Source organism: Cryptotermes secundus, unplaced genomic scaffold, assembly GCF_002891405.2.
Source record: "Cryptotermes secundus unplaced genomic scaffold, Csec_1.0 scaffold163, whole genome shotgun sequence".
Classification (NCBI taxonomy): Eukaryota; Metazoa; Arthropoda; class Insecta; order Blattodea; family Kalotermitidae; genus Cryptotermes; species Cryptotermes secundus.
Window position 1 is genome coordinate 610,520 of NW_019730105.1, and position 21,815 is coordinate 632,334.

General features: G+C 43.2%; 1 protein-coding gene across 4 annotated transcripts in view; it reads left to right on the top strand.

The window, feature by feature from the left end:
• LOC111866034 (solute carrier family 12 member 4) overlaps nt 1–21,815 on the top strand; it is a 306,831-nt gene that overhangs the window by 245,650 nt on the left and 39,366 nt on the right. For all 4 annotated transcript variants that reach the window (XM_033752077.1, XM_033752078.1, XM_023854543.2 and 1 more), the window contains exon 2: nt 20,991–21,070. In XM_033752077.1, coding sequence (XP_033607968.1) covers nt 20,991–21,070 — 80 coding nt within the window. The remainder of the gene's footprint in view (nt 1–20,990; nt 21,071–21,815) is intronic.

Consider the following 21,815-nt stretch of genomic DNA (forward strand, 5'->3'; position numbering starts at 1 on the left):
TTCTAATCCTTCTTTCTCCCTTGCCTCCTTCCTTCCTTCCCTTTCATATTATTTTACTTCTTTGTTGTAAGCAACGAATAAACTTCAAACTAGCCAGCTGAACTCACTCAGTATATTGATCATCACTTTACACATTGCTTGCTTAGCATTTCCTACACCCTGAATATGGAAGCAGTATATTCCTCCGAAACATTGGCACGCTTCTATCAGACTACACAGCATTACATTGCAGAGGTAGTACTCCTTTTAAAATGGTAGATGAAGTCCTTTTTGGTATGGAAAATAGTGGACGAAATACAAGGAAATATAATATCTGACCCAATGTTGTGAGTGGGTTCAAAAAACTCCGTGACCTTCAGTCCGCAAGCGAACTGTGCCTACCAAGCGGCGCAACGAATCCCCACGGCCGTTAATCTCGGGTTTCTACACCGGAGCTGCTACTTTTCTATTCAAGTAGGTCCTCAATTATCCTCACGAGGCTGAGTGTACCCCGTTGCAGACCCACTACTACTCAGAAAATATGCTAGCTCCGGAAATCGAAACCGGGACCTCTGGATATTGTAGCCAGGAACTCTGACTACTAGACCACAGAGGCGGTCATAAGAGTGGGTTTTATTTGAAATAAATGAACATCAGGGCCAATGAGGTTAGCAATGTCGCAAATACATTCTTGTTCTTGGTAATTTAATACTATTGGAATTTAGCATTTTAATGACGTCATGTTGCGAAGTGTCCGTGACGTTACCCTCAATGAAGGTTTAAGTTAAAAGAGACGTAATTTACAGTCATTTCCCCATGTTCATGTAAGGGAACCAAAACATTCTGCGACTCCAGTGCATGCTGGTGCTGCACTCTGTGATGAAACTGTGGAATGATATATCTCTCTCTGGGAAGAGAGGTTGGACGCTTTCCAGGACCATGTTTCTATCAAGTAACCATGCAGCGAACTGGTTTCCGGTGGGCTTACCAGTTAAAGAACTTTCCGCTTTACCCTGAAGGTACATAAGTAACACGAAATATACTGATTGACTCTGGTAATGTCTATCTGGCGATTTTATTGTATGATTATCTTGTGATTGAGCGAGTATAGACAAGGTTTGGATTGTCAATCGCATTTATTTAACTGTTAAGTAACTCGGAACTACAAATAAATACGAAAGTCTCACTGAGTTACTCCAAAGAGTTACTGTAACTACAGTATACATAAAATCTTTTGTCTTCACTAGCCGTTGCTTAGTAGCGGCTTCCAACGACTGACGTTCCCTTTCCTCTGGGCTCCCGAATTATCCCCGTGCCACAGATACCAGCTTCTCCCTTCTCACAGCTGCAACTCTCAACTGACTCAACAAAGTCAAAGTCAAAGTTACTTTACGACTGGCGGTGTACCGCCAATCAGTTCGGTTTGGCGTCAGACCCCTTGAGGCCCACGACAAAAGATTTTTTCCAACTGAACTCTTGCGGTAATAGTCCTTATGTCAAAGTCACATTGCGACTGGCGGTCGGTGAGTCAGTCAGTCAGTAAGTCTTGGTGTCGAGCCCCATATGGGGCTCATGACCACATATTTATTCCTCTTTGACAGTTTTGGTCTTGTGTTTGTGGGGCTCCCTCTCTGACGAGAGGACGGGTTTGTCCTCTGTATAATCTGCTGGGCCTTGCCAGCGCAGTCTCTCTCGGGTCCGAGTCCCTTGGGACTGGTGACCATATTTTACTGTCTCAGATTTGAGACTTCCCTTTTCGTCGCCTCCTACGACTCGCAGGGTCACGGTGGAGGTATTCGACCCCATAAATACTAGTCCTTGTTATGTAACCCCGGCACGGACCGCACAGAAACGTCTCTCCCGCTATTGAGTGTTCTGTCGTTTCCGGGGAAACAATTTGTCCACAGAGCTGTTCCCTAGCAACGACTGTTTTACTCTAGCCTCTCTGTACAACCCTTACTTTCTGCTATGTCTACGTATCACAATATATAGTTCTGTGGATGGATGCTGAGATTTCGAAGTTACATCCTGCCTCTGTCTTCATGGTTGAAGTGTATAGGCATGGTTATATAGTCGAAGTGCAAGGAAGATGGGCAGGGAACACGAGGCGGGGGGGGGGGAGNAACAGTCCAAGTCGGTGTAAAGAAATTTATAAAATCTGCCTATTCCTGAATTTTCATACTTTAGCGTGTTTCTCCGAAACGTCGATATACGCCCAGAAAAATACAAGTCATCACAACCAATTCTGATTAATCATGACCATGAAACCCCCATAGAACATCATGTTACTTGGAGTCACATTTCGTCAGGAGCGGTTGTATCACAAAATTAAAACTTTCCACACTTGTTTTGTTTAATGTCCAAGAACATGTTCAACAAAAAGAAAGTAATTTGAAACTGGACACTACTTTTTAATTAATACCTTGTTTACTTTTTCCTCCCTTACTCGTGTACTAAAAAAGGGAGTTTTGGAAGTGGGATTCAGGATGTAATTTTAACTTTCAGAAGTGCTTTGTTCCCTTTCTGTGTTGAGTCTGCATGAAGGGAAGTTCAATAGTTCTGTACGTACAGATGCTCTCACAACTTTTTACGTTTGAATGCGGTGAACTCTGACATTTACGTAGGCGCAAAGCGCTGTAACAAACCGCCTTACACGTTACGCCTCACGTCCGTTCAGAATACATGAGCATTTCATACATGCGTAGAATATATGATATTCTTCTGCGGTTTTCTTTTATCAGTACCCAGTATAGACACTACACGATGCTCAGGACGACCAAAGAATTGGGGTTTGATTCGCACCATGGACAGAGATTATTCCTTTCGCGACATCAAAACCAGCTACAGCCAAAATGGTACCGCTGGCTGTTTTCACGGGAGTAAAGCGGACGGGGTGTGAAGCTGTCGACTCAGATAACCATGCAGGATGGCATAGCTGTAACTCGTATTGCGGAGGTGCTCAACTCGAGTCTATTTTGATTGATTTTTGTCTTGGTTTTCCTCCGTACCTCCACGTAAATATCAGGATTTTACCTCCTTTAGGCTACGACCGCTTCCTTCCAAATTCCTTCTGATTTAACAAATGGTTATAACACAATCAAAATATTTCGTTGGTTTTGGATAAGTTTTTTTAATGGTACTGGGGTGGGACTAAGTTCCTTGTACTGCGCCCACTTCTGGCCTATTGTACGAGCCCCAGATGATAGGTGAGGGTGATTGTGGAGTAATTGGTGGAATGAAGATTGGCAGGGGAAACCGAAGTACTCGGAGAAAACCTACCCCAGCGCCACTTTGTCCACCACAAATCCCACTTTACCAGACCCGGGATCGAACTCGGGTCGCCGCGTTGGGAAACCAGCGACTAACCGCTTGAGCTATGGCTCGGTCTTTTTGGATGAGTACTTGGATTGTTTTGAACGCCTGAATCGTATGTAACCCAAACAAAGGAAATGAAATATGGGTTGCCTATCGTCAGTGCTGTACGAGGTTATGTTTTTTTTTTCTTTTGCTACAGCTGTTGATGAGAACTCCCTCCCCACGCACCGGTAATATAGAACGGAGACCGAGATAAATTACACTTTTAGTACGAAGAGCGGGCTAGCTTCAGTTTCGTACATTGTCTCATAATGGCGCCACTGTTCTTACGTCAGTTTAATGTCTTATCTTCACGTCTTGGCTCTGAAGACGAGTGTAATGATGCATTTTGAAGGAAAGCAAGGGAGGAATCCAGAATCTGAACACCGTGAAGTTCAGGAGACATAAAAGTTTGTTTTCGTCAGAGAAATATTTGCTGTATCAAATGTTATAACATGTTTTTATGTATTGCTCTGAAGATGGGATTGCAGATAGGTAAACAGAAGATTGCCCTCAATGAAACAAGTAAAGAAAATGAAGAATGCCGTCTTCTGGGATGTGGCGCCGTGTAGATCTTCTGTTAACAGACGTTTCGGACGAACATATCGCCTCCATCTTCAGGTTAGAAATTCCGCAAGCGAAGAACCAATGTGAGCAGAAGACGATATTCTTCTAGTCACCCCCGTGGAAACCTGAAATCTTACGAAATTAGGAGACGTACGCAAGTTTTAACAGTTCTGATACTGGCACCTTTTTTGCTTAATTCTACCAAAAAATGTAAGACTAAATATATTGATGTAAATATATGTTCCGCTGTTCTTCTCGCCTTGCTCAGACGTGTTTAACGCGTTACGCTCACGATGGACGCGGTAATGCCTGTGGGCCTTCATACAAAGTGTCACTTATTGTTCGAATTAATAAAAATTGTTGATATATCAAGAAATGTTTTTAGAACTCCAGTATCAAATTTCATGGAAATTCGTTTTGCGGTTCTAGGCATTTTACATGCGAAAATACGGTCAGATGGACATTGCACAACAAATATGCTCACATTTGCAACTTCTCAGTACGCACGCTCCAAACGTCGCGTATCATGAACGTTTCTTACTTTATTTATACAGGGTGTTGCACGAATAATCAGCAAGACTTAATGGGTACATATATTGATCAAGTGACCTTCAGCCGCGGAACGTACATGGACCTACAGTAAACACATCACGTGATCGCTATCCAGGCAGTCTATTGATGCGTCTATAGGATCTACAGAAAACAAAGCTTCCTTTATTGTTACGTGTTGGACTGTGTTTATGGAGTTGTTGCCTGGAAACGCGTTGATCATATCCGTTATAGTATCAAATTTCTTGTAGCATGCACAAAGGCGTGTAGTAGAACAAGGTTCTCGCATCCACATAATTTACATTTAAAGCCCCTATAATCTCTGGCTCAGCAGAGCATGACGTAATGTGTTGTCGGACTGTATGAACAGACAGCATTATCACGTTCTCTTCTGAATAACCCGAAGTTTGCGTTTCCACCTGGAGCAAGAAGTGAATGAAGCTGTCTCTGCCCAGGAAGGAGTGACGCTCGTGTCAGATGCAAAGAAGGCACACACAAGTTTTATTCTGATTATCCTTGGAGGAAGATATATATCTTGTTCTTCCTGGTTCTGCGTTGCCAAGGTAACTGTCTGTCTCGCTCTCTTGACGCGCAATAAGACAAAGTGTCTTATGGATTCGTCACTGGAACGAAAGCTTTGCCGCCGCTTCAGATATGGACTGTGTGGAGCCTTACCCCCTCCCCTCCACCTATTCTCAGTAAGACGTGACAGTTCTGTGATTCTTAAAATCCGTGCACACATTTTCCTGTACTATTTATTACTACAAGGGATAGGAACCAGTGGAGGGCTCTTGTGAACACGGTAATGAACCTTCGGGTTCCATAAAATGCTCGGAAAATTAATCTTGATTTATTACAATTAGGTATTACAGTGGGAGCACGCGGTAGCGTAGTTAGTTGAGGCACTATGCTACAAGCCGGAAGGTCGCGGGTTCGGTTTCCGATGAGGTATATCGTCTATTAGTGGAGCATAACTGTTTATCTTATAAATGCCATTAAATTTCATAGGCACTCATATTACAAATTCTGAATAAAATAAACGGAAGACCCTTCTTTGTCTTTTGCAGCTTCGTAATATACAGTAATTCCAACTGTGGAACCAATATAAAAAAATGCATGTGAGTGCACATTTATTTAGACTTTTCCACATGCATCCCACTTTTAGTGGTTTATCATAGAAAACCATTAATTAAGATGGAGCTGTTTCCACGGAGCCACAGTCTGATCTCTGGTTCGCTAAAACAAGCCACCAACGCCCCTGGGATAGGAGCTCTGTAATATCCCTTGGAATTCAGTAGTCATGATCATGACTGTATGGCAGCATTTGTGGGTGTGAAGGGAGGGGTTCTCTCCCTTGCACACTCCCTGGGCGCCAGTGTACAAAGAGTTCATTAGCAACCCCCAGAGGTCTCTACTCCACCCCTTCCCCGCCCAAGATCTGACGAAGGAAACATGCAGATATCAGAACTTGGAGATTTCAAGGCAATATGCATGTCTGTCCCTTTGTACAAACGTTAATATTGAATATAATACAGATAAGTTTTGACACGGAAACACTCCTTTGTAGCTACTGCGTGCAAGAAAGCGAGGGCACATGTTCAAGTAGAAAAATCACCGCAAAAAAAAAACGTGTACCCGTTGACTTAAAAAATTAGTAGAATATTCTGCCAAGAACTTGAACCCGATTTCCTCGAAATGCTTCCACCTATACGCGGAGATCATTTGATACTGTGAATTAAAAATAATAGAAATAGCAACCTACGCAGAAAATCTGTCTCACTTACTCTCTCCTTGGCCCTACAGCCCTCTAAAAACTTGGCATCTTTACATCTGAGAGTCATTTGTCTTTTGGCTCCATATATTCATTTTCAGTTCCCGTAAATCATTCTCTACATTTTCCATCCATCTCAGACTGTGCTTTGTGGTTTAATTTCATTTTTTTCTTTCTCATACTTTTTTTATCCATTTTAAGCCACATGATCCAATCACTCCGGTCTTTTTTTTAATGACCACTACCATATTAGGTTCTTTACTGACGCTACAATCCTGTGTTGGTCTTGGCCCCCTCCATGGCCCCGCTCCATACGTCTCTGGAAGTTTCGTAAGAGTAAATTCTCCAAGGTGGGGTTGTTAGCCAACCCCCAACCTCTAGACCAGGGTCTACACTCCATATGGCTCCTACTCTTTGACCTGCCTGACATGGGTGGCTCTATCAGGAGCTTACGCTCCCGCCAGCATAGCTCTCCGGGTCACTATGGCGCGAACCTCCCCTCCATGATAAGGCGGGACTCCAGGAGGACTATATTAGGTGTTGTGCATAATTCTTCAAATTCAACCCTCATTTGTCTGCTGTTTCTCATGCACCTTCCTCATAAATTTCCCCTCACATGTATTTTCAACTCTGGACCGTGCTTCAAGTTCATACGTCACAACTGGCTTTAACATTTTAAATTTTGATGTTTTTCTCCGGGGTCTAATCCTAAAAATATTTTGCACACCAGTGTCCCAATACCGGTTGGATGTGTTCCCCTTTCATTTGGTGGGACACGATATCTTGAAAATATTAAAGCAATACTAACATATGCATAATTTTAAAAATATACTTCTTTGGGTTGGGGTGAAAAGAGAAACTTTGTTTTTTCTGTGGTGGTGCTACAGTTTCTTTTTTCTTTTTTGACAAAATGTCTTGTGGGTAGCAAGATGCCGAAGTTCGAGAAACATTACTGTAAACCTTAATAATGTTTATTACCTCGTCAGTTCTTATTTTGATTTCATCATAAATTTTATTTCGGTAAATCTCTTTATAACGGGATATTGTTTTTCTGCATGATATTGGTTAGCTGATTAGTGATACCTGATTCTCAACAAATGTATGCCTCCCGTGGCTGTACCTGTGTCATTCGGTTACCGTCTCACACAGCAGGTTGTTCGGCTTTACCCCTAACTGTTGTGAAGGAAACTCTCTCGTGATATGTGGGATTTGGGGTTCCCACAGCCTTCGTTATTTCCCAGAAAACATTACTCTTCACTGCTGTGACAGTCCTAAGACAAGCGAAGATATGGGTGGATATGAAACTTCTCGATCACTGTCGTTTTCTAAATCGATTAATCGAAAACTACTTGCCAGTCCTCGAGGCGTATCTGAAGCACGTCCAAGAGATTATGTAAGGCGTTAAGTAAGGGCATTAGCATGTACTTTGAAGTCTGTCAGGCGAGGAGATGTATTGGGCTTTCGGGGTGTCTTCAAATCTAATTAATTTATTTTTTGTTTGAAGTCAAATTCATGCTGCAGTAACCACATTTTTAATTCGCTCAAGACGATTTCTCTTCTAACGTTTAACTCTCTCAACATATCACGTCTGACAATTCACTCAACATATTACTTGTAACCCTTAATTAAATCGACATATCACTTCCAACCTCCAATTCACCCAGTACACAAATTCTAATTGTTGCTTAATTCAGTCGACTCGTCGCTTCAAACACTCAGGTCGCTTAATACGATATCACTCCTAGAATAATTCACTCAGCACATCACTTCTGACAATCCATTCGACATGACATCACTTCTAACAATTCAATCAACCCATCACTTCTGACAGTCCATTCGACATGACATCACTTCCAACAGTTCAGTCAGCCCATCACTTCTGACAATCCATTCGACATGACATCACTTCCAACAATTCAATCAGCCCATCACTTCTGACAGTCCATTGGACATGACATCACTTCCAACAATTCAATCAACCCATCACTTCTGACAATCCATTTCGACATGACGTCATTTCTGTCCCTTTGCTTCATTAGTTAATCACCACGCCATGAAAACGTATGGGAGAATGGAGGGAGTGGAGTGGTTAGCTTCACTCCTCAGCCGCATTACCCCCGTTGGAAGAGTCCCATTGAGTAGGAGGCTGGGTGGTCCCACTGCCGATCTGGACTCTGTGAGGAAAAGACGAATCTCTTGCCTCTGACGGGAATCGAACTCCAGCCTTCTAGCTCTTAGCTCGTCACTGTACCGACTGAGCTATCCCTGCTTGTACTGCATGGTAATTTATACCATAAACTGTTAATCAAATTTTGGTGACATTCACTTCGCAGTTATTTGATTTTATTACAAATTGATTGATTCTTATCACGTGACAGTCACGACATCAATTCCTATTTTGACACGAAATGAATTTCACCATAAACTACTTCGCGATTTAAATTCTGCCCTCTTCTGCGATATTGCACTGCGTATTCTGACATAAGTTTGCCTAACGTTTCGAATGAACGTGCTGCCTCTATCTTCAGGGTCAAGGAGTAATCCAAGCAAGCAGAGCCCCGACTTTGAAGATGGAAGCAGTACATTCCTCCGAATCATGAGTAAACTTCCACGAGATTACACGGCGTCACAGCCCAGAAGATAACATTCTTCATTATCACTGCAGTAGGAATCGAGAGGCTTGGCTCCAAGACGAGCTGATTGGCGGTAAACCTCCAGTGTAAAGGAACTTTAACTTTGATTTGTCCATCCCAGAACTTGAATTCCGACCTTTTAAAAAAAAAATTAAAAGGGGGCAGGTGCTGGGCCACCACTGGTTAAGGGAAATGCATCCTTTGTTAAAGATCATTAAAACCCAAATCTGCTTGTTTCCTCATTAAACACATGAGATATACTCATATAATGACACATTTAAAAAAATGCGTATAAAATGTGAAAATTTTCACGAAGTAACACAGCAGTTGTAATCTGGAAGCTATGAAATTGGTTTCGGTGTGATTACAGCCCTGTCTCCAGCAACTGTGGTTGTCTTGTTAAGAAACGTCCCCGAACATTCCCATGTGTATATGTAGAAAAGCCGCTTACATATAAAACTAAACCCCGTGACCGACAAATCCCGCCACAAATCGTGTAGACCTACATCTGAAGCCTGCGACTGGCGAGGTTATGTTTGTAGTACGAACAGTAAATACAGAATGTCCCAAGAGGAAAGGTCAGTATTCTGGAAGGTCACAGTATCGGTCATTGCAAGCAGAAAAGTGTACATGTGTCCTATTCCGAACGGTTTCCGTGATAGAGCTGTTTCACTGTACAGTTCCAAAACTGTTGATAAGAAAGAGATATTACGTACTTCTTCTAATACCGGTATTTATTGTTCAAGTGACAATGTTGGTACAGTTTACCTAGTGTAATACATTTTCGAAAATTTCACCGTCAACATCAGTGCACTTTGCAACTCGTGTGAGGACATGGCGTGTTGCTGTCTGTACAGTGTACAGTGTACTGTACAGTGAAATAGCTCTATCTCGGTGCAACTCGTGTGAGGACATCGCGTGTTGCTGTCTGTACAGTGTACAGTGTACTGAACAGTGAAACAGCTCTATCTCGGAAACCGTTCGGAATAGGGCACGTGTACATACATATTTTTTTGCTTAGAATGATCGATGTTATGGTCTCCCAAAATATTAACCTTTCCTCCTGGGACACCCTGTATATGTGCTTGTATGACTCCAGGTAGTGTGGGTTTGCTGCCATGTTTATGATGTAGGATTAAAGGAATATATTGTGACTGTCCTCAGGATAATGATAAAAGGGCCCGAGACTGCCTTCAGCGGTACGTCAGAATACCTTGTCCCCTAGTCATCGTATGAATATTAACACCGAAAGTAAAAGAGGGTAGTTCCCGTATATTAAATGTCTTTGTATATTAATTTACTCGTATGTTTATTTCCTTCCGTCTGCTTTCTTACTGTTCTCCTTTCGCCTGCTTTCTTCTTGTAGACTGCGCTTTGAGAAAACTATGCGCAGTACAGGTTCTTGCTCATTTAAAGGAACATCTCTCCGCTCCATAGACTGAACATGAAGTATTCAATTAAAATAAGTTTTTGAAGTTTAAGAAATTGAAAGGCTTTTGCCCAGCCAACTTTCTTCTCCTTACAGAAGCCTGAATCTTTACGCTGACTTAAATTAATAATTTCTTCGAAAGTTTTTGTGCTATAAATAGAATCAAAGAATATCGAAGGAACAGAGAGCAGGTTCAGACAATGGAAATTACGCTCTACAAGCTTTATAAAAGATTGCACTGCCTGCCTTGTTCCTCACTCAACTCGCCTCAGTGTTTTTATAATATGTAGTAATACACTCGGGTCACCGAAAGAATGAACACAGATTCTCCCCCATCCATCTGCCCCGTAAGCCATCTCCCTCTGCGTGCCTTCCACCACTTCTTCTAGTTTCCATCTGTATTATCGCTTTCCCTTTGTTTGCTTCCCATTCGTTATTAACCTACTTTCCTAAAGTAGGCTTATGCGATCTCCATGCTGTCTGTGTATCTTTGGATCCCCCCCCCCTCACTTTTGAATGCCTGAAACAATCTTTATGAAAATTTGGTATGTGTTTCATGGCATCTGACCCCATCCCAGCGGCGTACTTCATAAATCCCTCCAATCAGCCTGTGTGTCTGTTTGTGTATATCTCCTTTCGTTGCTAGGCAACGGCTCGGTACAGTACAGTACACCGTACTATACTGTACAGGCAAGCAACACGCTGTATCCTCACACGAGCTGCAAAGTGCATTGATGTTGAATTTTCAAAAATGTATTATACTAGGTAAATTTTACCAACTTTGTCACTTGAGCAACAAATACCGGTATTAGAAACAATACGTAATATCGCTTTCTTATCAACAGTTTTGGAACTGTACAGAGAAACAGCTCTATCTCGAAAAAAGTAAAGTTGTCCCTGTGCTTAACTAATTAAGCACTACGGCATGAAGGCGTATGGGGGGAGTGGATGTATAGATCTACATTTTCTTGACCTCGGCACTAGCTGGAGGTGAGTGATCAGCTTCACGCCCCTACCGCTTTACCCCCGGGGAAAGAGCCTCCGGTACGCATTGGATAGGAGGTTGGGTGGACCTCAGAGCCGGTCTGGACGACGCGGAGAAGAGAAAATTTTTTACCCTACCGGTACTTGAACTCCGACCCCTCATTCGTCCAGCCCGTTGCCAGTCGCTATACCGACTGCTCTACCCCGGCTCTCGGAAACCGTTCGGAATAGGGCACATGGTCACACACTCTTTTTTTAATTGGGCGATACTATGACCTCACAGAATATTTACCTTTCCTCCTGGAACATTCTGTATAATATTCTTTCTCGTTGCTTATTTTATTAAGAGCTCGCCGGAGGCTACTTTCCGAATAGCCCTCGCATGCGTATGTATGTATGTATGTATGTTACGTAGCTTTTTGCATAACCAAAACAATTTGGCTAAAAGAACAGTTTCGATATATTTATGTAAATTGATATTCTAGTGATGTTTGCAAAGTATAGTCATCAGTACCATTTGTGGGTCTGCTTCGCCTCAACACATTTCTTTCTGAGAAGTTTCGTGTAGCGGTAACACTATATACAGAGTGTGTTCAGTTTGAATCTGCGCCGGGAGACGGGTTGTCCTTGAGACGTTTTGTGTTTTTCCACAGTTCCTCCAGACAAATTCTGAGATTAGGCTATCATTTTTCTCTCCTTCTACCAGTTGACGCTGCTCAGTCTCAGTACTGACAACGTCTTCAAATATCCCACGAAGATTAACACATTTCTTGTTACAAAGGAGACACAGCTGTTCTGTGGAACCTTCGTGGAAAACTAATACTTGCTGAAGCTATTCAAGGACTCCTGCTCTTCATGGAACCCGAAGGTTCATTGCCATGTTCACAAGAGCCCGCCACTGACCTGAGAGAACTAAGAAGAGAGAGTACCCTCCATCCACGCTTTATCTTTAATATTTCGCTTCAATGCGGTGACAGAAAATTGAGAGACATACGAACCTACATCAGATTTGAGCATGGAAATTATCGAACAGTTTCTTCGGCAGAAGTGCTTAGACAGATAGATAAGTCCGTTATTTACAAAATTACATGCTACCTCAGAATCATCGCCAGAGAAACAATTTTCATGAACTTTCCAAAATTAAAAATAATTTGAAATTCTTTCGTAAAAGAGACTACCAGTCACACAACCAACTGCCACAGCAAGGTTCATTGCAGGCCGTGACATGGCTCAGGAGGTTAGTCGCTGGCTTCCCACCTCGGCGGCCCGGGTTCCTGCCCTGGTTAGGTCATATGGGATTTGTGGTGGACAAAGTGACACTTGGGTGGGTTTTCTCCAAGTACTTCGGTTTCCTCTACTAATTCCCGTTCCACAGACTGCTCCACACCAAGCATCTATCGTCCGAGGCTTGTAGAATAGGCCAATCAGTGGCCGACTCAGTGTCACCCCCACCCCAAGAAACTAAAAAAATGGTTCATAGCAGAGAACACAAATGCTAGAATGAAACAGAGAAGTAGGAAAGAGCAGTAGTAGAAGAGAGGATCGAAAGGGAATATCATGGGAAGAGATACACTTACTTGAGGCTGGGAAAGAGCCTATTCTTTTTAAATTCCCAGGCGTCGCCCGCCGGGCATGTAGAATGAATGTCGGAATGGTAAGAAGTGCTGATTCGAAACTGAAGCTGCGAAATTTTGATTTCCTGATTAAATGGTGAGTTCTGATAATTCTTTTGGTTTTGACAGCAGAGGGGTTTAATTTTTATGACATGACAAGCACGCGTCAGCAACTTGGAACTTGGGGACAATCTCAGGATTTATTTGAAGACAGAAAATTAAGAACAACTATGACTACATGGAGGCCCTCAACAACTGCCGGATGCACACTGATTTCTACCGATCAGTCCGGAAAACAAAAAATTTGGGATTTTATTAAAATTTCCGTAACGAAATTGAAGTCCCTGTTTTTGTGTTTCATGTTTATTAACGCGGACCTAATAGAGAATGTCCAAAAGCAGTATGAAATGTTAACCTTATTCTTGCCTTCGCAAGTATTGTTTGGATTACATTAATATAAACTCCGTGGTTTTAGTCCCCAAGCGAACTATACCGACCGAGCGACCGCCGCTTGTCGAAGTTAGTGCCAACTTTAGAGGATAGAGTGTGTCGCGTGGTCAGCGCATCGAATCCCCACGGCCGTTGATTTCGGTTTTCTAAACCGAACCGCTATTTCCTTGAAATGATCCTCAATTATCCTTACGAAGCTGAGTGGATCCCTTTCCAGACCCACTACTTCTCAGAAAATCTAGTAGCCCCGGGAATCGAACCCAAGCCTCTGGATCTGTAGCCAGGAACTCTAACTACTAGACCACAGAGGCGGTCATTGCATTAATATTCTTTAATTAATTTTAATTTTATTCATTAAAAATTGCAGCTGCTACGTGCTGTGGTATAAACATGAACAGCAATTATATTCCAGGCCAGTGAAGAATCCTGCTTTGTCTTTCCTGTAAATTAAGGATTCTATGGAATTCCTGAGTTCGTGCACTGAATTGTGTCTGATATTTTTGGTTAGATTTTAATTATGAACGCAAGAGAATCCAACGTTTCCTATTTTATATAACTTATTAAGTTATTTAATTTGCAATGCAGAAATTTTTAATTTATACTGCCCGACGGAAGGTTGCTTGAGTCTTAAATGCCCCTAACAAAGACTTCCGCTTTTAATGTAACCTGGTTTAAACCGATCCATGAAATATGCTGCGTTAAAATGAGCCATATACCGTGCGTTTGACTGTACCTTATTCAGAAGTCTTGTCTATATTAAAATTTAAAGGACTCATTACACTTCAAGAGAACATTGGATTTCGAAGAAAATTTGTATGATTTCTAATCCCGGAGTAGTTTGTTCTGCTTGCACATTTTTCAGCTGTAACTCAGAAAGATATATGGAAACATAACTAATTTTTGTTATTCACGTACTCTTCTTCTTATTATTGTTAAGATTTAGGGATACGTGAAATTAGACGGGGTATATATTGGTGAATAGATTTATTGACCACTGATACACATCACTCGGAACTACAAGTAGTTACAGCGCTATCATTGATTTCCATACTTTACAAATCATTACACGCCAAGTCTTCTCCAGCCGTTCTCTGGCAACTGCTTCTAACAATGGAGATACTTCAACTTCGCGCGCTCAAGTTCTATCTTCATAGTCTCCCGTACAGAACTCAACTCTCAACTGATTGAACTGACTGGATCAAAGTTAAAGTTACTTTTCGACTGGCGGTTTACCGCCAATCAGTTCATCTTGGCATGAAGCCCCTTGAGACTCACGACCAGTGGCTCCCTCCTTCAGTGCACGGTACTTATATGACTGGGTCGCCCCAATTGTCTTCAAGATAACTCCTCGGCACGGACCACGTAGAAAACACCCCCGTCTCCATTGCTGTAGTTCAACAGCTGCAGCTCCCTAGAAACGGGAACATGATTACCGAGTCCATCTCTCGTTCATTGCATAGCAACGGCTGTACACGCTACGTTATTATTCTAATTTTTACGGGTTATGTTGTCTGCTTTGCTACAATTCATAATTTTCTTCTGAAGCTGTAAATCTTACAATTGGCAGGTCTCCTAGAACGGAGGGTTGACCCGTCACAAGGCCTCTTCCTGTACAAAACATCATAACAGAAGAAACACGTTTAGTTCACCACAAATCCCATATAAACTTAACTGCGATTGAACGTGAGCTGCAGCGATGAAGCATACCTTCATCTTTCACTATTGTAGTGTTCATTTTTGCCAAAAGAATGCGCCTTAAATGGGAAATTGTTGAAAAATTGTCAACCCTGGCAGTCGAAACCTGCTTTCTATTCAAGTACTGAAAGCCTCTGAGGGTACATTGAACCTAATATGAGACCCCCCCCCCCTATTAAAACGCACAGAAGACAAAGGGTGAGGGACAACATAGAGACAAGTGAAAGCAATAAATTCCCGAGCCAGCCGATCGGATGAAACCCGGGAGAAGGCAAAGGAAGGTGAACACGGCTAACAGCAGGACTCGAACCAAGTGCAAGCAACGTAGAGAAGAGGAACAGTTCAGAAGACCGGACACTGTTAGAGAGAATTATTTAGACGAGTTGGAGACCATTCAGATGGAGGGAGGACAAATGAAAGATGTACCGGGCGACGCTAAAGCGACGGTAAGACACCTGTGGAAAGCCGCCGAGCTTCCCGTGCAACATTGCAACAAAATTCAACAGGAATCAACCAATCCAGGCTCTTATGTGGACCTGTAGAAGCCGAAGAAGCTATGATGGAGTAAGATGTTCATATGAATGTGCTACAGAGGGCCGGATGGGCAATTCCAAGGCCTTTTTTGTAGATAATTTATTTTTTGAAAATAAAAAGTCCTGAGGATACGTCATACCATGAATGGGAGCGTTACGGAAGAAAACACCTACACTGTGTGTCCAGGATCCGTTAGGACTTTTTTTTTTTTATTATTTTGCCCTGCAATGCCATCTGTTGGCCAGTTGTGGCGTTAAGATTCTTTCAGTTTCAGCTGTACCTGTCTATAATTTCAAAGCGCCAGCATCGCTGCATCATCTGTTCTGACCTTGAATGTAACAGTACTGTTCTGACGCTCGTCGGAAAATGGCGGTTGAACACAGAGCCAGTATCAAATTTTGTTTGAAGTTAGGCAAAACTGCCGGAGAAACATACGAAGTGATGAAAAATGTGTACGGTAGTGATTTTTTGAGTCGCTCGAACATTTTTCGATGGTATGCTGTATTTCGTGACGGCAGGGAGGACATTGAAGACGCTCCACATGCATCAAAGCCGAGAACAAGTCGTACTGAAGAAAATGTGAAAAAAGTGACCGAAATCCTTGCATCAAACAGATGTGTTTCTGCAGGACTCATCGAGGAGCTTTTGGGAATACCAAAAGTACTGTGCATCAAATTTTTACCGAGGATTTGGGCAAACGGAAGGTCAGTGCGCGGTTTATACCGCACGCGCTGTCAGGTGATGAAAAACATATCAGAGTGGAACACTGCAAAGACATGTTACGGTCGACCCAAAGTGTGTATGTGTTTACAGAGTTTGGTTTCTCTTGTATGTTGAATATGCAATCTGCTGACTTTCTGTTCATGACGTAATGATTATGTTACTAATTATGCATTCTCAGATATATATTTTAGACAAAAAAAAATAACAGTTAATGTTTTATCGTTTACGCTCGCCAGTCTTCTATGAGATACCAGGGGCTCTTGCCGCTGGTGTAATGCGGACGTTGCATGAAGACGACCAGTAACTTCTATCGAAGTTACTTCGTGGAGCTGTACCTCAACTTCCCCATACATTTTATTTTGTAGTTCTTAATTAAACACACGAACAACTGTATCATTTCCATATTTTTATTTGCTCATTACTTGTTGTTTAAGATACAGGAAGCCGGGAAAATTCAGTGTGCACAATTATGGTCTTCATGGCCGGGGTTCAATTCCTAGCAGAGGCAAGAGATATGTCTCTTTTCTGCAGCATCCAGACCGGCTCTGGGGCCCATCCAGGCTCCTGTCCAATGGGTATCGGGGTTAAAGCAGCCAAGGCGTAAAGCTGACCACTCACCTCCATCTAGTGCTTAGGTCAAGAACGGTACAGCCATACCTCCACTGTCCAATTCATCTTCATGGCTTAGTGCTTAATTAAGCACAGGGACTTTACGTTTACCTTACTGACTATGGACCACTCCTGCAGCCCTGTCATAACGGAAAGTTACGTCACTGCCTGTAAGAATACTGCACGTGTTCAGAGACGAGGGCTATTTCTATTGAGACACGGGACTTCCCCCGAGCGCGCTCCAACCTCAACATCGGTGTCTTCATTAAATGAATTCCCTTTTTTTATCTCCTTGCTTTCAAGTTTCACCCCCTGCCACCCAACCCTTAAGGCAGTACAGGATTGCACATCTCAGCGTCGTTGTAATCCGATATGTCCCTCCTGGCGAGGTACAGTCAGGGAAACACAGTATAGAACCTATTTTGCATAGTGGTAACGGTTAACTCGTGTTCGGGAGGTGCTGGATTCGAATCTCGTCCAGATACCGACTGTCCTCACTGAGTTGTGTCTTCACTTCTGGCAAATGTCGGGCTAGTACCTTGATCGTGCCCGTACCCCTTCCTTCCAGATCCTTCCCAGTGAGGAGCTTCATAACTTGTACTCTTCTCCAGGTATAAATAGAATGAGCAAGTCAAGGAAGATGATGTGGGCAGGGCATGTAGCACGAATGGGGGAGACGAGGAATACATGTAGGATATTGGTGGGAAAGCCAGAAGGAAAGAGACCACTGGGAAGACCAAGGCGTAGGTGGGTGAACAATATTAAAATGGATCTTAGAGAGATAGGATGGGATGGATTGGATTGATCTGGCTTAGGATAGGGACCAGTGGAGGGCTCTTGTGGACACGGTAATGGACCTTCTGGTTCTATAAAATGCTGGAAAATTCGTGAGTAGCTGCAGAATTGGCTTCTCCTCAAAAAGGGCTTAGCTCCATATGTAAGTTCCTCAAGTCCCACCTATAGGACGCGAAACACTGATTCATAGTGTCACGTGCTCAGTATGTAGGAAAGGGAAGTACGCGGTTACTTCTTGATAAGAGATTTTGGAACGAACAAAAATTTGGTCATGACTTCCAACAGGACTCGAAACCTAGAATAACTGTGCTGGCGAGGGCCAGCGCTAAATTGCTGCGCTGCTATTGGTTCCACACAGAACTCCTTTTTCTAACCTGCTTTCCTAAAATAGGCTTATACGATCTTCATCCTGTGTTCGCGAATCCCCCCCTCCCGGCCATGAACTTTTGAATGCCTGGACGAATCGTAATGAAACTTGGTTTATATATCATGGCACCCGAACCCATTTCAGCGGCGTACTTCATAAGTCCCTCTCATCAGTCTATGTGTCTATATGTCTATCCCCCCCTGCCGTTGCTAGACAACGGCTCGGTAAACACGTTCCCTCTGTAACGAATACACGCTACAGTAAAATAATTGTTGGACGCATCATTTTCTATGCTGTCTTTATGTATCCCCTGTCGTTCCCAGGTAAAATAATTCGATAAGGACGTTTCCGCGGCAACAAAGAATTGTTGGAGATATCGTTTTCTATGCGGTCCATGTCGTATTAAAGGAAAGTAGGCGATTTGTTGTTCGCAGAACTTCTTTCTCATATTAGCATTGTTGATTGTACGGATTCTGCTACCGTACAATTAACTCCATGTCCTGTAGTCTGCAATCGAACTGTACCGACCGAGCGACCGCCGATTGTCGGCGAAGTTAGTTCCAACTTTAGCGGATAGAGGGTGTCGCGTGGTCAGCGCAACGGATCCCCACGGCCGTTAATCTCGGGTTTCTAGACCGGAGCCGCTATTTCCTTGAAATAGCTTCTCAGTTATTCTCACGAGGCTGAGTGTACCCCGTTCCAGACCAACTACTTCTCATAAAATCTGGTAGTGTGGTAGTGCCGGGAATCGAACCAGGGACCTCTGGATCTGTAGCCAGGAAGTCTGACCACTAGACCACAGAGGCGTAGAATTAGGTTGGTAAAATTTGTAAGGCGTACTAAGGCTGAGAACCACGTTTTGAACTCCACTAGTGTAACACGCTACACAATTAGGCCTCTTGAGGTCCCGTATAGCTTGATGATCCTGTTCTTCCCCGTCCTGAGTAGTAAGCCTTGGCAAATGTAATGTTACACACAGGCGAAACGAGGCTTCATTCGCCCTTATATGTTATAACAGCACGGCCCCCTGGATAATGAAAGGGCTCTTCGAGGGGGGGGGGTGACCTCCAGATTCGTTGGCGTGCACACTCAGTTCATCACAGGAAAATGAGCCAGAATTTGTCTGGATGTTCTTCCTGAAAACGGAGAGATGTTGCTATGTGAATTTATATTACCGGTTTCCCTATAGGCGATGTAAGGAACGAAGCTGAGATGTCACATGTGACACATCTCAACAGATTTCGATTTGGATGTCTACATAAAAATCGTCGGACATTTTTTACTCTAAAATATTATATTTGCTAAAACTATATTGTGCCGGTCACTGGAGCCGAGCGGTCTAAGGCATGTTCGAATCCCACACAAGGCGTGGATGTTTGATATGTGTTTATTTTGTGATTGTGTTGTCCTGTGTTTATGTAGAGGCCTTGCGACGAGATGATCGTCCGTCCGTGGAGTCCTGACATCTGTAAAAATGATCATAAAAGTGAAAAATCAAAATCCAGTGCCAAAATGGGCTGTAGAATCAGTGAATAAGGTATAAGTACAGTTTCCCCGTAGTTAATTAAACTTAAACCCATAAGGACTTAATGGGGATTGGATTTATGGTTCCATCATTCTTGAGGGGTCACCTTCACGCCTCAGCCGCTTTCTCCCCGCCTATTTATAAGTAGTCCCTCCGGTACCCATTGGATAGGAGGCTGGGTCGGCCCCAGAGCCGGTCTGGACACTGTTGAGGAGTGAAAAATCAGCCACTCCTACCGGAAATCGAAGCCCGATTCTTCAGTTCTCGAGCTCGTAGTATAGTCACTATACCGACTGAGCTATTCCGAGTCTTTTGTATAATATATTATCACGTATTCAGTGACCAGACATGATGTTTGGATTGTTAATTGGGTTTATTGACCACTAAGCACTGGTAACTGTAACGGTTGTACCAATTTATGTTCTTTGCAATTCACTACAGCACGCACCAAGTCTTTTCAGTCTGCCATGTCTTCACTGCTCGCCGCCTGGTAGGAGATCCCGTGACAGCTTCCGTGTTCACTTCCGGCTGCAGACTGTCTCATTAATCCTCATGGCCGCAACTCTGGCTATTGAGTGCCTAGCCGTGTCTGGCCACCACTCGCTGTTACAGTTTCGTCTGCTCCGTCGGTTTAATTGCATAGCTCCAGTCTCCCCAAGATCCCTAACCAAGATTTTTATTCTCTCCTAGACATGTACGTGTTTCGAAATGGGGTCTCCTCTTCGAAGGGACTGGGAATCACTCTTTCTATGTACACGCTACGTTTGTTGCACCGCAGTTCCAGCACGAGTATATCCGCGCTGTCACTGTGGGCTCTGTGCATCCTTTCAGTGCGCGAGAGTACAATTGGGTCTCCCTGGTCCCGAGGGATATAAATACGGGGACCTCGGCCTGCAGGTTGGGGGAGTCTCGAATCTGAAACAGTAAAATTTGGTCATGAGTCCCGCGGGACTCGGACCGGAGAATGACTGCGCTTGCGAGGGCCGCCAGCAATTGTAAATGACCGACCATCCTCTCGTCAGAGAGAGGGTGCCCCATGAGAACAAACCCGCAACTGTCTGACAGTAATAAGAATCTGGTTTTGGGCCCCAGGCGGGTGCTTGACACCTAGACAGACTGGCCGACAGACTGTTGGTCGTAACATAACTTTGACTAATTAATGTGATAAACTTCTGGGGAGATGAAACTCTATTAGCCCTTCTGGAATCGAACTCTTGTTACTTATCCAAGATTGTCTGACTTTATAATTACCATAAAGCAATAACAATTATAATCGTCGTTTATTTTTGAAGTAGTTTATATCGAATTGCATATCGAAAATTCAGTGTTTCTAAACCACTGGCGATACTTGGTTGTAGCCCAGATGGCGCCGCACGTGTATATGAAGTGACATTAAGTTTGTTTTTCTTCCAGGAGATGGCACTGATGACCAGCCTTTCGTCACGGACCGGGAGAAGATGTCAGGGTATGAGACGAACCTGTACCTGTACTCGGTGAGTTTATGCGCATGTGCCACGCGGAACAAGCCACCGCCTCGTGCCCCAGAAGACACTAACCTCCATTCAGAATTACTGGGGGTTCGGACTTCCTCCATCGTCCGGTATTGTAGAAACTAGAGAACGCAACGTTTCGGAAACTAGATCTGTTTCCGTCCTCAGGCGAGTGGGAGACACATACTCTTTCAGGTTTCCGAAACGTCGTGTTTTCTGGAATATCAGACGATGGACAAAGTCCAAAACCCCAATAACTCTTGAATGTTATACACCATCGCCAGAACCCTTTAGAGCAGTGGTTCTCAACCTTTATGAGACCGCAGCCCAATAAGTTCTTTTTTTATAAGACGAGGGCCCAGTCCTAACAAATTTACTCGTAAATACCTTTCCAGTTTTGTTAAAGTTCATGCATTAAGCTAACGTAATATTAGTAATTAATTATAGCATAATCATAAAGAGTATTAGTACACTTATGTATACGGTGTGGCATGCTGACAAACATAAAATTACATTTAAATTAGTTATCAGTTAGTTAGTAGATGGCTTCATAGCTTCATTTCCCAGAACAGTAGCACAAATGACACATTGAGGTCGTGGCAATTGGTCAGTGTTAGGGCATTGTATGAAACCAAATTTTAAGTAGCTGTGCATGTACTTACTTTTTCTTCTGTGTGCTGGTGGTTTTCCCTTCATTTTGTACATCCTGGAGATCGCTATGTAGTCTTGAGGTGGATGAATCACTACT